General features: G+C 49.1%; 1 protein-coding gene across 1 annotated transcript in view; it reads right to left on the bottom strand.

Annotated features, from left to right (window-relative positions):
* Positions 1-15,249, bottom strand: part of KIT (KIT proto-oncogene, receptor tyrosine kinase) — a 62,132-nt gene that overhangs the window by 33,395 nt on the left and 13,488 nt on the right. Inside the window, exons 2-4 of the mRNA XM_075421984.1 lie at positions 8,939-9,178; positions 4,974-5,252; positions 1,446-1,582 (exon numbers count right to left, since the gene is read on the bottom strand). Coding sequence (XP_075278099.1) covers positions 1,446-1,582; positions 4,974-5,252; positions 8,939-9,178 — 656 coding nt within the window. The remainder of the gene's footprint in view (positions 1-1,445; positions 1,583-4,973; positions 5,253-8,938; positions 9,179-15,249) is intronic.

The following is a 15,249-nucleotide window of genomic DNA, read 5'->3' on the forward strand; positions in this document are numbered from 1 at the left end:
CACAGAAGCCTTTTTTTTCCATCCACACGTGGACTGCAAATTACATATTCTGGTCACTACCATTAGCAGTTAAAAGACCAGCCAATTAGCATGGGAGCGTATACGGCAGGAGTTACGAACAGATCTTCACAAGGGCTTTTATTTCATTTAAATTCCAGGGTCTACCCAGAAGACCAAGAAGCGTCCTTAAAAACAAGCCGGTGCCTGCCGCTCGTTCCAAAGGCAGGGCTGGCCGCACGCCGGCTGACCAGGGGAGGGGACCTCTCTGCCCCTTGTCCTCAGAACGGCTGCGCTGCCGGTAACGAACTCTCCCGGAGAACTTCGCCTGCCAATAATTTAATTTGGTGATGCCAGGCGGTAACTTCATCTATCACTACAGACAGAAGCCAGTTCACTGGTTCATTTTTCAGAATTTTCCCAGTCAGCGAGGCACACCATGCAATTTAAATGAATTAATCATTCCTGCAAATGCTTACTACTATTCCTGTCACATACAATCCCCTGCTAATTAGCAGGTATTTTACTGTTAATGGTAACGACTAGAATATGTAATTTGCAGTCCATGTGTTGATATTTGCAGCTCCCATTGATTGCAATGTGATGTGTAGGCACTCCGTGCTTCTGCATTGAGGCAGCCCAACAGAGGTCACCTAAACTTCACATTGAAGAGCCTAACTTTAATTTGGGAAGGGAAGCCCGTGGCAGCTGCTTCTCCTCCCCACCACCCTCATGGGCACGGGACCGTTGTTGCTGGCCCCTCACCAGCCTGTGGGATGCGGGACCTTTGGAACGCAGCAAATCCAAATGGATACGGTCAGGTATCCAAGACAAAAACATCAACTGTCCCTCTACTCCACTCTCGTCAGACACCACCTGGAGTCCTGCGTCCAGCTCTGGAGTCCCCAACATAAGAAGGACATGGATGTGTTGGAGCAGGGCCAGAGGAGGGACACAAAGACGATCGAAGGGCTGGAGCACCTCTCCTACGAGGACAGGCTGAGGGAGTTGGGGCTGTTCAGCCTGGAGAAGAGAAGGCTCCGGGGTGACCTTAGAGCAGCTGCCAGTGCCTGAAGGGGCTACAGGAAGGATGAAGAGGGGCTTTTCACAAGGGGGTGTAGTGATAGGACAAGGGGGAATGGCTCTAAACTAAAAGAGGGCAGATTGAGATGAGATATTAGGAAGAAATTCTTCCCCATGAGGGTGGTGAAACACTGGCCCAGGTTGCCCAGAGAAGCTGTGGCTGCCCCCTCCCTGGCAGTGTCCAAGGCCAGGTTGGATGGAGCTCTGAGCACCCTGGGCTGGGGGAAGATGTCCCTGCTCATGGCAGGGGGGTTGGAAACAGATGATCTTTAAGGTCCCTTCCAACCCAAACCATTCTATGATTCTATGAAGATCTACAGAGGGTTTGCGTGCTGTGCATACGCGATACAATTAACGGAACTCACCACGCTTTTGTGAGAAATCCAGCTAGCTTTGACGCTGCTGTCCACATCCGTGATTATGCACGTGACTTCAAACTCTTCCCCTTCTTTGAGAAGCTCGTAGCTTTTGGATAAGGTGATGACGGGAAGAGTTTTGTGAACTGGAAAACAATTTAAAAGCGCATTACTTCTCATTAGCTGCAGAGCTTCCAAGAGGGGATAAAAATCAACAGTCCTTAACTTTCCAATAAAATTCCGGGCCTCTGAGAGGTATTGAAATTTCTTTAACATATTACACAGTTGTTCCTTCACAAGAAGCCCATTTCTGCTTCGATCTCCCTTCAAATTGCATTTAAAGTTAGATAACGCTTGTGACAGCGTAGCAACTTGCATGAAGAAACTTGAACGCTGTCGAACCATCAATGAGACAATTCACCCCGCGACAGCGATTAAAAAGCTGCCCTCTGGAACCAAAAAAAGGGCAAGGATCACACACTGAAGAATCGCAGCCCAGCATTAACCACATCTTTTTGTTAGAAATTACTACAGCTGACGTGAAGCCCTGTCCAACAGGTCACCAGAAAGCCCCTGATGGACAGCCTAGGAAGGCCAAGCACAGCTCAAGGCCCTGGAAGCATCACAAGCTCTGCTCACGGCGAGGGCTCTCATGCTCTGCTTCAGGGTGTCTTCTGCCAACCGTCAAGTGTATCTGAGGATTACGCGTCTCATCCCCGCACAGCTCTTTAACTCCTCCTCTGTTCCCCCCAAGTCTGATTTTCTGTTTTCTTCACCCTTTCTTCAAGTTCTCCTCATTTATGGGACTCCAGCGAACCTCCCACCAGGGTTTTTGCGCAGGAAGACTCACTTTCCAGCCATGAATGCAACACAGATCAGATAAGGCCTTCCAGACTCTCTTCCTGCCCCTGACACAGGCTTTGTAGTTGTCTTAGGCAAACTGTACAAAACTTCGGAAAACGCCACGCTTTTCAGCCATTCATGCTTTAACAATAACGTTTTCCTTATGTTGAGGTAAGAGAATAAAGAAACACGTTTGCTCTCTTCAGATATAAAAGCTCTCACAAAAATCCCACCCTGGCATTCAGCGGTACCCAAGAGACCGGAGGAAGCCGGTGCAGAAGCCATGCTGTGTTCTCACCAACCAGCAACATCTATGGACAACCAAAAAAAAACCAGCTGTAAGGCCATAAAGCCCCGCATTGTTTCGAGAAGGGCTGGACACGAACACTCCCAGCTGAGCTGCTACACCCGCAGCAGAGCTGGCGTACGTCTGAGTCCGCCTGCACAGCTCCCTGTTTCATGGATGCCTCTTCTGTCTTTCCGCACCAGAAGCTTGAGCCTGGGGGGCTGAGTTCCACCGTTACGATTACAAAAGACAGCACCCACCAAAGGGTCTCCAACACACTTAAGCCAAGGAGAAGGCAGGAGGTTCACCTGGTGCACTCCACCAGGACTGAACACTACAGCTCAGCAGTGCAGCAGGAGGAGCTACTGGAGAGAGTCCAGCGGAGGGCTACGAGGATGATGAGGGGACTGGAGCATCTCTCCTATGAGGAAAGGCTGAGGGAGCTGGGCTTGTTCAGCCTGGAGAAGAGAAGGCTGAGAGGGGACCTTATCAATGCTTATAAATATCTGCAGGGTGGGTGTCAGGAGGACGGGGCCAGACTCTTTCCAGTGGTGCCCAGCGACAGGACAAGGGGCAACAGGCACAAACTGAAGCAGAGGAAGCTCCAGCTGAACACGAGGAAGAACTTCTTCCCTCTGAGGGTGACGGAGCCCTGGCCCAGGCTGCCCAGGGAGGCTGTGGATTCTCCTTCTCTGGAGATATTCAAGACCCACCTGGATGCGGTCCTGTGCAGTCTGCTCTGGGTGACCGTGCTTTGGCACGGGGTTGGACTAGATGACCCACAGAGGTCCCTTCCAACCTCTACCATTCTGTGATTCTGTAGTCACAACGCTGCTTTGCTGCTGATGTCCTTCAGCAGATGCTTCCACCCTCCCACAGACAGGGCCACGGGCAGAGCGCCCAGGTCCCACCGGCCACCCACGACTGCCCACCATCGGCGGGCCGCTGGCGGTGGATACCAGGGCAGCACCCTCCCATCTGCGAGCGAGTACAGACCTTTATCCCATAAAAAAAATGAAATAGTGCTATACTACAACTTGCATTCTCCTTTGTCAGAGAAGCATCAGTTCTGTCAGTCAACTGCTTTCCTCCTTTGTCCACGACTGAAAAAAACAGTTGAAAAAAAAAACCCCTTTTACAGAACAAACACCAGAGACAGCAAGAATGGACTTGACTTTTGTCATCAAAAGAATGCCAGAGATGCCTGTACTGATTAAATTTTTGTTCTCTTCTAATTAATTAAAATTTAGTATTCATTAAAATTCACTGTATCAACAACAAAAAACCCCCAACGGGACATACGGCCGTGTGCACAGAAATGCACTTGCAGCCAGCAGAAACTCCCGGCCCAGAACCCGTGTGTGCACGGACGGGGATGCTCCCTGCCCACACCTCGCCGCAGCCCCTCCGTCGCACACACGCCGTACGGAGACACGCTCTGCCAGGGGTTTCTTCACGCAAAGAGCCTCACAGCGCAGAATAAACTCATTTACCCGCCCCCGAGGAAACGCCGAGCCAGCCCGGCTCGCTGAACCGCTCCCTCCGCTTCCCTCCTGGGTATTTACACAGCGGATTAACGACACACGGGGTAGCTGTAGGCTCCAAAATGCCCAAACAAAACCAGCCCGCAATGTGCTCGGCGTTGGGCTTCTCCTCCTTCCCAAACCCACTGAACCCCCCAACACTAGGGCGCAAGGACGCATGAAGGTCAAAGGCAGGGCTTCAGCGACAGGTTTGCAGAGCCAAGTGATGCATCTGGCAGCTCAGCCACAACGCGCTCCTTCTCATGATCTGGGCACGTGGTTGCTGTTGTGACCATCCTCACTCGTGAAGAGGGACTCAAACAAGGGCCCTCAGTTGCCCCAAGCTCTGTTTCTCCACCGAGCCCCTCTTCTTCAATGCCATCAGCCAGTTCCTCCTGCTGTCACTTGTGGGCAACAATGTGAGTCGGGCACCCAAATCTCCACCTTGCCTGCGCAAACAAACCTCAGGGCACTGCTTTGTCCTCAAAGTTTAACAGCACAACCCACAGTTGTTAGAAAAGTGAAAAAAAACACCTGGAAATCACCAGGAACAAAAAATAAAAGCGATCACAGCCAAACCTGCTCAGCACAGCCACAAGCGAGATGTCACGAGATCAGCTTGCGCCCACACACAACTTGCCCAGAACAAGCTCTCTAAGCCCACCACGTTCCTCTGGACCACCTGCAGCAGCCACAGACACCACAGAGCAATCCCCTGGTGCATAAGCACATCTGGCTTTGAGTAGTAGACCTCGTCCAGAGGAGACCACCATCTCCAGCCTCCCTAGGACAAGGTCAAGACACAAGGCGAAGCTTCACAGCACTTCCCTGGGAGATAAAGGGGAAAATCAGGCACTTTACAAGAAGGTGAAAATCCCGTGTTACCTGGCCTCACATTCAGGAAGATGTGCTCCGATATCTTCTCAACTCCGTTGTGCTTGGCCAAGCACTGGTAGCAGCCCTTAAACGACCTCTGTACGTTCTTTATAACGATGCCTTTCTGCGGATTGGGAATAAACGTCATATTTTTGGGGAGAGGTTTGCCGTCGCACTTTCTCAGCGTGAAATTTGAAACATCTGGATCTGTTAGTGGGCACACCAGCAGGATGTCACTGTCTTCTCTTCCATAGATCAGAGAATCAACAAGGAAGAGCACGTTTGGATCTGTGAAGAGACGCAAAGAGAAGCTGACATTGCACAGGGAACTTCTGATGACCTTAACTCTGCCGCTTGGCGCTTACGTGAAGGAAAGTTTTACGCAGAGCCAGTAAAACCGAGCACTACCCTATTTGTGTTTGCCAAGAGACATTAAATTTTGAGCAACACAACAGGAGATGTGCAGCAGCATTCAATACCAGACACACTGAAGAATCACGTGCACTCAATATAACCTCGGTGCTTTTTTATTTGGAGATGGAGGTGGGTTTTTTGCCTTGTTTAGCTCCAAAACCTCCAGCCTCCATCCCCAACAACAGTAAACCGATTTTCACAGACCATTAAAAGAAATTTGCTTTTAGCTAGTGGCAGGGCTGTAAGGTTTCATGCCCACAGGAGGATTCTGAAGAAATTTATGAGCAAATGGAAGTTGAAAAGCACCTAAATTATGGTTTTCACTTCTGTAAAATACATAATCTAAATGAACACACATTGCTACCAGAGGAAGCACCTAACAACTTCTCTCTCTCTCTCCCCTCCCTGAAAGCAGGGGTTATTTTTAGCGTCCTTAGAAAATAACTGGGCATACAAACAGCATATCTGATTGAAAAATCGTCATGAAATCTTTCGCAAGGTATCTTTTCTAAAGTGTTTCATCTCAGCCAACCACAACACACAAACATACGGCACTTTAAACACCTACACAACCACAGTTGAAGCCCGTGATAGGTAATGACCTTGAAATCCTAAGGAGCTGGCCATTAATAGCCAAAATAAATAGGTGATGACCTTGAAATCCTAAGGAGCTGGCCATTAATAGCCAAAATAAAGGATGGTGTGGTGGCAAACACCCTGTAAAAGCTGATTTCAGATCCCATCTGCCCTCCCTACAGAGCAGCGTGAATTAGAAACGTAGAAAGAGAGGGAAAAGCTTGCTTTCTTTTTAGCAAACTGGCCTCGTACTTCTTGAATGATGAAGAACAACAAACCATGACTTAACAAGGAAGACTGAGAGAATTTGGTTACGATGACGGACAATGTGCATTTGGTTTAAGATAAGAAGTACCAGGCTGAAAATGAAGCATGGGACATTTAGGTAAGAAATTAGGAAACGCTAAGTCGAAGGCTGCTCATCACTGAACAGAGAAGTTGCCAACTGGTTTCTAGCTTCGAGCGAGGGTGCAGTTTCAACCTCATTTGATACTGCTGCCCAAGAAACCGCCCCAAACTACAAGCTTTGAAGCATCAGTCTAGAACTAGAGGATGGAGACTGCTCACAAATGAAAAAGTAAAGCATGTCTCAACAGAACCAAAGTGTGATGTGTTGCACACAGAAATACTTAGAGAAACGCTATGGATAGCCGTCACTCCTGAGCTGGAAGAGCATGGACTAGAAGTGCTCATCTAAACGTCCCTGTCAACAGTCTTAACTGATTGGTTTCCTCTCAGTCCACTTTTTCTCCAATATGGACAGAGCCAAGATACCATTACAGCTCCTCTTCAGGCAAAAGAAAAAGGCACTCTTCAAAGTAGAAGAAAGGAACAAAGACCCGTTTCACCAGCTGCTGAAACTGCAGGGAAGGCCTCACTGGGGTAAGCAGAATTGCCAAGATGCTCCCCTTCCCACTTTCCATCCCGCTCTGGAAGGGAGATGTCACGGGGAGAAGACACAAAAGGATTTGTCATAGGGAATCCAGACACACACAAGGCTGCTCATGGTCATGTTCTTCCCTTCATGGCTTTCCACCCAGGGTACAGCTTGGGTAGCACTTGCTTTCTGGGCATACCTCGGGTTTCCAGCACAAGATGTGGCTGTGCTTATCACTGCTTGTGTCCGAAAAGACCTGAGATCAAAATCAAGAGACTTTTCTCTCTTACGTAGATGCCTGAACTAGCTTGATCTTCACTAGACTTACTCGTAGAGGGACTCAAATGTCTTCTATGGAACAAACACAGTCAATTTCTGCCAAAGTAGAAAGGTGAAAGAGGTAAGTGCCTACAGTCTGTCAACATTGTGTCATCCTTGGTCACAGAAGCAAGAAAATTCATTGTTAGCAGTTCCAGATGAACGTAAGAGATAAACAGCTGCCACCATTTCATGTGCCACTTGGGACTGCGTAGGATCGAGGTTCTCCTTCCAGTGAGTTACTCTTGGTCTTGTTCTTTTTTCATGCCCAGCTTTAGAGGCAGAAAGCATATAGGGTGCTCATGGCAACCCCACAGGCAGCTGAGCTCATGGTAGCATCTTCAAGGTGTTGCAAGGCGTCCCTGAGCCACAGCTCTAAAGGTTACCCTACTGCAAAATGATGGCAAACCTCACAAATGTACTTACTTTAGTGCCAGGAACCTGTCAAAGTGAAGCTTGCACATTTTTCACACAATGAAGACAAAGAAATTAACAACATGTTGCACGAGGGCCACACGACCTCTCTGATGATTTGGTAATCGTGTTCAGTGGGAGGGCTGCCTGCTATCCTGAGGAGAAGGAGTCACTGACATAACAAACGGCACAAACGTATCTATGATCGCAGCCGTCTGGGATAATTACCATGACCTTCAAGAAAACAGTCCTGGTAGATAAAGGCAACAATGTTTGTCACATATGGGTGAAGCAAATGACTGATTTCCTTTAGTCATAGTCTCAGAGAAACACAGAAGGTCAAGCAAGCTCATCCATGGTAGCTACGTGGATATTTGGACTACCCAGGAGTTGTTAAAAGAGCACTCTAAAATCTGTGGCCACTGTGTCAGATACCTGCCCTTGGGAAAATACTCTTCGCTGTGCTGTGCTGGTATCTCCCTGTCTTGGGAAACAACCCTGCAGTAATTCTCAAAGGACTGGCAGGGTTCAAAGGAGGCACTTTGAGGCAAGCCCTGTTGGACAAGGAACGCTGTTTCCTAGAAAGCGGACGCTGGATGAGTTTTTTCCATCAACAGGAAGAAAGGACCACCAGAGCTATGTGAAGGAGGAGCAAAATAACTGTCTTCTTCGGAAAGGAACAGGGAATACCAGGCACGGGGAACTGGAGACTTGAGGACAGCTGATGATGACACGGATAAGGACCCAACAAAAGGAGAGAAGAAATCTGAAGGAAGCACTGGACAAAGATGAAGGGTAATAAAGGACTGGGAACACATGTCGGAGCACAGGAGCTTTTCCCCCGTCTGAGACGATTCTGATCAGTCATAAGGTAGATCAGGAGCTGGAGACAGAGGAATCGCTGCAGCTTGCTGGCTTCAGCCTAAGAGCGCGCCTCGAAAAGCCAAATCCATTAGCTAACGGCCTGAATAAACCAAGAGCTTGGGGCCAAACCTTTCAGGACTCCATCCTGATGGATGGCATGGAATTAAAGAGACATTTCTACACACTGCTTGCCTCCTCACAATGCAACTGACTCACACGAGCGATTCAGGGCACTTGGCGAGCTTTGAGAAAGAGAGCTCAGGTAGATCTCACCACAAAACCACAGAAACTCATCCGGAGCTTTGCTCTGGTGACAAAGGCCATTGCAACCAAAGCTGGGAGTGAGTTTTATTCCTACTGGACGGGGAAGAAGACTTCTTCCATCAGACTGTGTTCTCCCTCTCTACCTCATGTCCATCCGCTCCTCTAGCATTTACTGTCCTATTATTTTGGGAGTGGGAAAAGCTCTGGGGGGCGGGGAAGCAAAAATAGTGCTTTCTTTGATATTTACCTTTAACAAAAACATAAAAAGAGGTGACAATATTCCCTTTGCTTTTGCATACGTATCTGCCTACGTCTCTGACCGTTGCATTTTTGGTGTACCACTCTTTCTCATTGGAACTCCTTGCTTTTGCCGATGGGTCTGAGTTCTGGAAATTCCAAGTCACGGGTCCATCCTCGTTGCACCTCAGCCTTAATTCCTCCCCTTTATTCACAACCAGTGAAGATTCTTCATGGGGCAGTGAACCACCTGGGGGAAAAAAAAAAAGCACAAAATACAATGCCTGTCATTACAACACGCTCTTTTTTTCTGCAGCAAAATTGTTATTTATAGTTGTATATGTGCGGTTAATATTTTGGGAGCTATTTCTTAAAAATACCAAGCTGCAGTGGCACTGTGCAGCTCTACAGACACATTTTGGCTCGTAAGACCTTTGGCACACAGAGCAAATAACCACTGCAGATGGAAACTGGCCTTTAAAAAAACATTTGAAACTAGTTTCAGATGCACCGGTTTCTGCGATGGTTTGGCTTTTGCATGGGAACAGACCCAAGCTATTTAAAAATTAAATCCAAGAACATATGAGCCTGATTCTACATGGCAGTGCTTTTAATCATTCTTTGTCATTTACTCAGTACGTTGCCAAGAACTAAAGTTTCCTTGCTCAACAGTTATCTTTTTTAAACTGCTCTCTCATGTACTCAGAAGCTCCGCTCACGCTCTTGGATTAGAAGCGTCCAGTTTAATAAAGGCCTCAGTACATGCTTTCCACGCTCGCTTACTTCTTTAGCTGAAGTGCTAATCTGTCATTTCTTACCTCCAAAAAACTTTCATGCAAAATACCCTTCAAGCTTCCATCCCAACGCTACCACACGATTTTTACTGAGGTACCAACCTCCTAGTCACCAAAGCTGCTCTGAATGACCCCTTAGCTCCTCTTGCACTCAACATGCCATAACACAACTTCTCCAAAGTTCCCTGAAGATAAAGCTGCGTAGAATTAGCAGCCTAAATCCACAATTCCCAACTGCTTCCCACCTTACACTGTGTACTTGGAGAGAGGAGGACATTCCAGCTTCTCTGGCTCCACTGTTAAGATAAGTCAAGCAGGCGGTTGCCGAATTAGCACACCCCTGATGTGGAAGTCTCAGTGAACCTACAAAATGGCGTTCACCAACTAAAACGCACATAAATTCCCACTGCTATGGGCCTACTTGAGCACCAGAAGACCACACGCCAATATTGAGGTGGTCTTGCAGGAACAAACCTTTCCCCTTCCAAGTAGCCCTTTAGTCCTACCAGTAACCCTTCGCTTGTAATCACTGTGCTGTCAGCTCATGTCCCTCTCATCCAAAGCACAGTTGCACAAGAGCGTACAACATCCATATGTAGTAGCAGCGTCATGCCACTGAAAATACTACTCGCATTCAAAAACACACTCTGCGGCTCCTCTCAGAGCCGAGTTTCCCTACCCACGCAGATAACAACAGACGCTCAAGCAAAACAATCAGATAATTAGTTGGGATGAGGTTAGACACTCCAGACTTAATTCACTCATCTCACGGCTTTAGTTGTTCTTAAGGGTTAAGACCAGGTCAGCTAACCGCTCCTCTTCCTGGCAAATCCACCACGGGGTAGGAAGGAAAGGACGGTCGGACCACCCGCGGGCTCTAGTTACTTGGTCTGTGGCCTGGGTTTTGGAGAGAGCCCTTGCTCTCTCCCCCACCTCAGATTCAAATATATTTATCAGCACTAAACCCAACAGGCAGTCATTTTCCCAGCGCCACCACAGATTTTCCAGATGAGGTCCACCAACCCTGCATACACGCTTCCGTGACTCAATGCATAAACAACCATCCTAGAAGTAATAATTGCCAGAAAAAGGTAGAAAAAAACCCCACTTTTAATTTCAAATCTGCTGCCTCGAAGTGCAGTGTGAGCCTGAGCCGTGACACAGCAGCTCTGCTGAGGAGAGCGAAGTCCAAGATGCCAGGAGCACAGGTCCCAGCCAGCAGCGGGCTCTGCCGACAGAAGAGCTGGAAAACCCTTTGCCTGGGACAGAGAGCAGGGTAAGGGGAGGCAAGGAGACCCCTGATCTGCAAACCCTTCAGGTCAGACCAAGCAGCTTCCACCACCTGAGAAGGCAGAGGGCAAAGATCTCTGAGAAGGTCTCAGGAGACACCATGAAGGTCCTTCATGGTGATGCTTTCGGAAGACTTCTCTGCTACTTCCCACAGGCTACAGGGTGCTTCAAGCGACAAAGGACACGAGTGGCACCAAAAAGCAAACGTGCCATACTGAGTACCCACTAGGGCGCTAGGTCCTCAGACGAGGCAGGGAAGGCTGGGACAGGAGAAGATGGGGACGTCCTCCACCAGCATCACTCCCTGCCTGCAGCCAGCAAGGTCTCACCACTCACCACCAACGTGGTGGCTCTGGTCGCAGCACGGGGCAGCCCCATCGCCAGCACAAGTGGCCATGACGGTGGGGCCCAGCCTCAGCTCCCAACGCCTGGCACGGGACGGGCGGGGGGACACACGCAGCCGGGCACCTCCAAGCACGAAGTCAACCAACACAGCTCCTACCCAACACTCTGCTTTCAACACCAAAAACCCCAACGGGACACCTCAGCCACACGAACAGAAATGCCCCTGTATCCAACAGAAACTCCCGGTCCAGAACCCACGCGTGTGCACGGACGGGGATGCTCCCTGCCCACACCTCGCCGCAGCCCCTCCGTCGCACACACGCCGTACGGAGACACGCTCTGCCAGGGGTTTCTTCACGCAAAGAGCCTCACAGGGCAGAATAAACTCATTTACCCGCCCCCGAGGAAACGCCAAGCCAGCCCGGCTCGCTGAACCGCTCCCTCCGCTTCCCTCCTGGGTATTTACACAGCGGATTAACGACACACGGGGTAGCTGTAGGCTCCAAAATGCCCAAACAAAACCAGCCCGCAACGTGCTCGGCGTTGGGCTTCTCCTCCTTCCCAAACCCACTGAACCCTCAACCCTAGGGCGCAAGGACGCATGAAGGTCAAAGGCAGGGCATCAGCGACAGGTTTGAAGATGAAAGGGACCCATCAGAGGTAGCACCACCTAGATTAACGTCAGAACTGACTTGATGATCTCAGAGGTCTTTTCCAACCTTAATGATTCTACTAACTGAGTGCGGATCTGTCAAACCACGGCCATGGCTGTGCTGTGTGCAAACGCCAACGGATGCGGCCACAACAAACCCTTCTCCTTCCAAAGGCTGGCTCTTCGGTCCTACCAACGACCATCATCTCACGCCCCTCCAACGCACAGCACAGCTTGGCCCCGATGTACAGCAGCCGTGCCCGAGCCAGTGGGGAGAAGTTCTCAAAAACCAACACCACTTGCACGGAGAAACACTCTGCGGTTCTGTTCAGAGGCTGAATTGCCCCACAGATGCAGATAACAACAGATGTTCAAGCAAAACAATCGGATAATTAGTTGGGATGAGGTTATACACTCCAGACTTGATTCGTTCATCTCACAGCTTTAGTCGTTCTTAAGGTATATATTGGATTAAGACCAGGTCAGCTAACTGCTCCTCTTCCTGGCAAATCCACCACAGCGCAGGAAGCAAAGGATCATCAGACCACCGGCAGATACTAATTACTTAGCCTGTGGCCTGGGTTTTGGAGAGAGCCCTTGTTTTCCCCCCATTTCCCCCGGATGAAGATTTATTTCTCAGTGCTAAACCCAACAGGCAGTCCACCAGGACCTGTTGTTCCAGTGCCACCAGAAATCTTCCACAATTGGTCCACCAATCTTCTACACAAACTCACCGGACTGAACATATAAATAAGCATCCTAGAAATAATCATTGCCAAAAAGTTTAAGGAAAACATAATTTCATATTTTTATGGAACATTTGTGACTTTCACCTACTCCTTCCCCTAGCACTCCTCATACCCACTCAGGTTAGGAGTTGAAAATTTTGTATTACTGATTATCTTGACTAGCTAGCAAGTTGTTGGAAAGTTTTTGAAGGTGGTAAACAACACGGCACAGCATGACTCCATCCAGAGGCACAAGAAATACGTTACGTATGGGAGCTGGGGAAAGAAAGGCGAAGAGGGAACAAACACACTGCGGCACGCCGCAACAAAAGCCACGATATTCCAGTTGAAACCATCACTCATGTTTCGAGACAATCTCGCTACGGTTCCTTCAGCACAGCCTACAGATTCTCAGCAAAACAATTTGCAACTTGAATTAACGCCTCGTGCAAAGGATTCCCACAACGTCAAGGGTTTTTTTGTCGCCTTCTAAAAATAACGTCTCTTCAAGAGAAGTACGGCAGTGTAGGGGCAACGGGTTGTAAGCGCAGCTGTGCTTGGTATTATGCACCTAAATAGTGCATATGTATAAAAAAGAAGAATTAAAACAGTGCTTAGCAAGATGGGAATGACTTCTTATCTTCTTTTTGGAGGAATAATTAAGTAACAGAGATATGAGAGTTTAGCCAACAACTTGTAATCCAGGGTACTAATCCCCATCTGGTATCTCTTGATCTTTCCTCCAACTGCCAACACCTTGCATCTGAGACGGCTCCATTTGCACCACACCCGAGGTATGACGGGGCTCCTCCTGGCCCACAACTAATCTTACACCCTCCGGTAACACAGACCATGACCAGGTAATCATCACCACGTGCTAATTCGGGAACCGGTTGTGCTGGCAGGATACATGCCAAGGTTGGTAAGAGATCTCCAAGCGCCAAACCCCACGGGATACGGCGTCTGCTGTTTCCTCCCTGGGCTCCACGTTCACCCCAGGCGTAATGGTGACTTCGCCCGTTACCGGTGGGATTGGAAACTCTGAGTGACAGGATGGAGGAACCCATTGCTGTGTCTCACTGAAGATTTCCAGGCATGGGTCCGCACCCTTACTCGGTTACCCGACCCACACCCAGGCATGTCCCCACCCTCCCTCCACCTCTGCACACCTTGGAAGAGGAGGTGGATCCCTACTTCATCTGAGCATCCCCATCTGAGTTATGGGGCCAGACTCTTTTCAGTGGTGCCCAGTGACAGGACAAGGGGCAACGGGCACAAACTGAAGCAGAGGAAGTTCCAGCTGAACACAAGGAAGAACTTCTTCCCTCTGAGGGTGACGGAACCCTGGCCTAGGCTGCCCAGGGAGGTTGTGGAGTCTCCTTCTCTGGAGATATTCCAGCCCCGCCTGGACGCGGTCCTGTGCATCCTGCTCTGGGTGACCCTGCTTGGGCAGGGGGTTGGGCTGGGTGACCCACAGAGGGCCCTGTCAACCCCTACTATTCTGTGATTCTGTGATTCTGTCCCCACCTCAGCGAAGCCCACCCGCCCACAGGGACCCCAGAGGACAAGGCGAAGAGAGGAAACCCATCCTCTGTCCCCGTGGCTCCTGTGGGCTAGCAGGGACAGATGACCCCACCGTCAGTCACGGGCTGTGGACCCCAGTGCAAAACACTCAACACTCCCCACACGTCGCGCAGTCAGAGCACCATGCTGGGGTTCTGGATGACCCCATAGAGTTGTCCTCAAGGGCAACGAGCAGATAGTTATTAAGTTATTATACACTCACAAAGTATGTTGACAATGGCAAAAATTTAATAACTAACAGAAAAGGAAAGAAAAAAAAACCACCAAGCCCTAAAATAAATTGCAAAGCTCAGAGTTGGACAGCCCAGGACCCATTCTGGATGTTCCAAATTTGTGTCCCACAGCTGAAGAGAGTCACTTCCACCACCCTAGCTGCTCCTTGAAATAGAACAAATTTGAGTTTTAAAACTACAATGCTGGGATCGCTTCTGAACAAGGCTGTGTTAACCACAAAAAAAAAAGCAGAATGAATGAATATATTACAAGCAGCTGTCTAAGCCCTGAAAATGCAGGGAGAGGGAGGAAAGAGGGGGAGCACAGCCGTTGTGACTTCTGCATGCAGAAGGAACATCTGGAAAACCGGGCTGGAGGAATTAGCATAACGAAACAGCTCTAGATAACACCGATAGGAAACGCAGGTCGAATCGCAGGGATATGATTAAGGACAGCAGAATGCTCCTGTAACAATTAAGGGATGTGCAAAGAAAAAAAAAAGCTTTGGCTAAGGAGTGCACCATCCTGGAAAAAATAAAAAACAACACCATACATGTGTTTTATGAGGGAGTTTTTCACCCTCGGCCAGAACATCGCTGTCGCAAGGAAAGACACGTCAGGGTGCAAGAACACCTCAGGCTCACAAGCAACTGGAGACCGTCTCCAGCTGCCAGGCAAACAGAGGACGTGGGACTGCCACGGAGTAAGACGCAGA

Source organism: Opisthocomus hoazin, chromosome 5 (assembly GCF_030867145.1).
Source record: "Opisthocomus hoazin isolate bOpiHoa1 chromosome 5, bOpiHoa1.hap1, whole genome shotgun sequence".
NCBI classification, from domain to species: Eukaryota; Metazoa; Chordata; class Aves; order Opisthocomiformes; family Opisthocomidae; genus Opisthocomus; species Opisthocomus hoazin.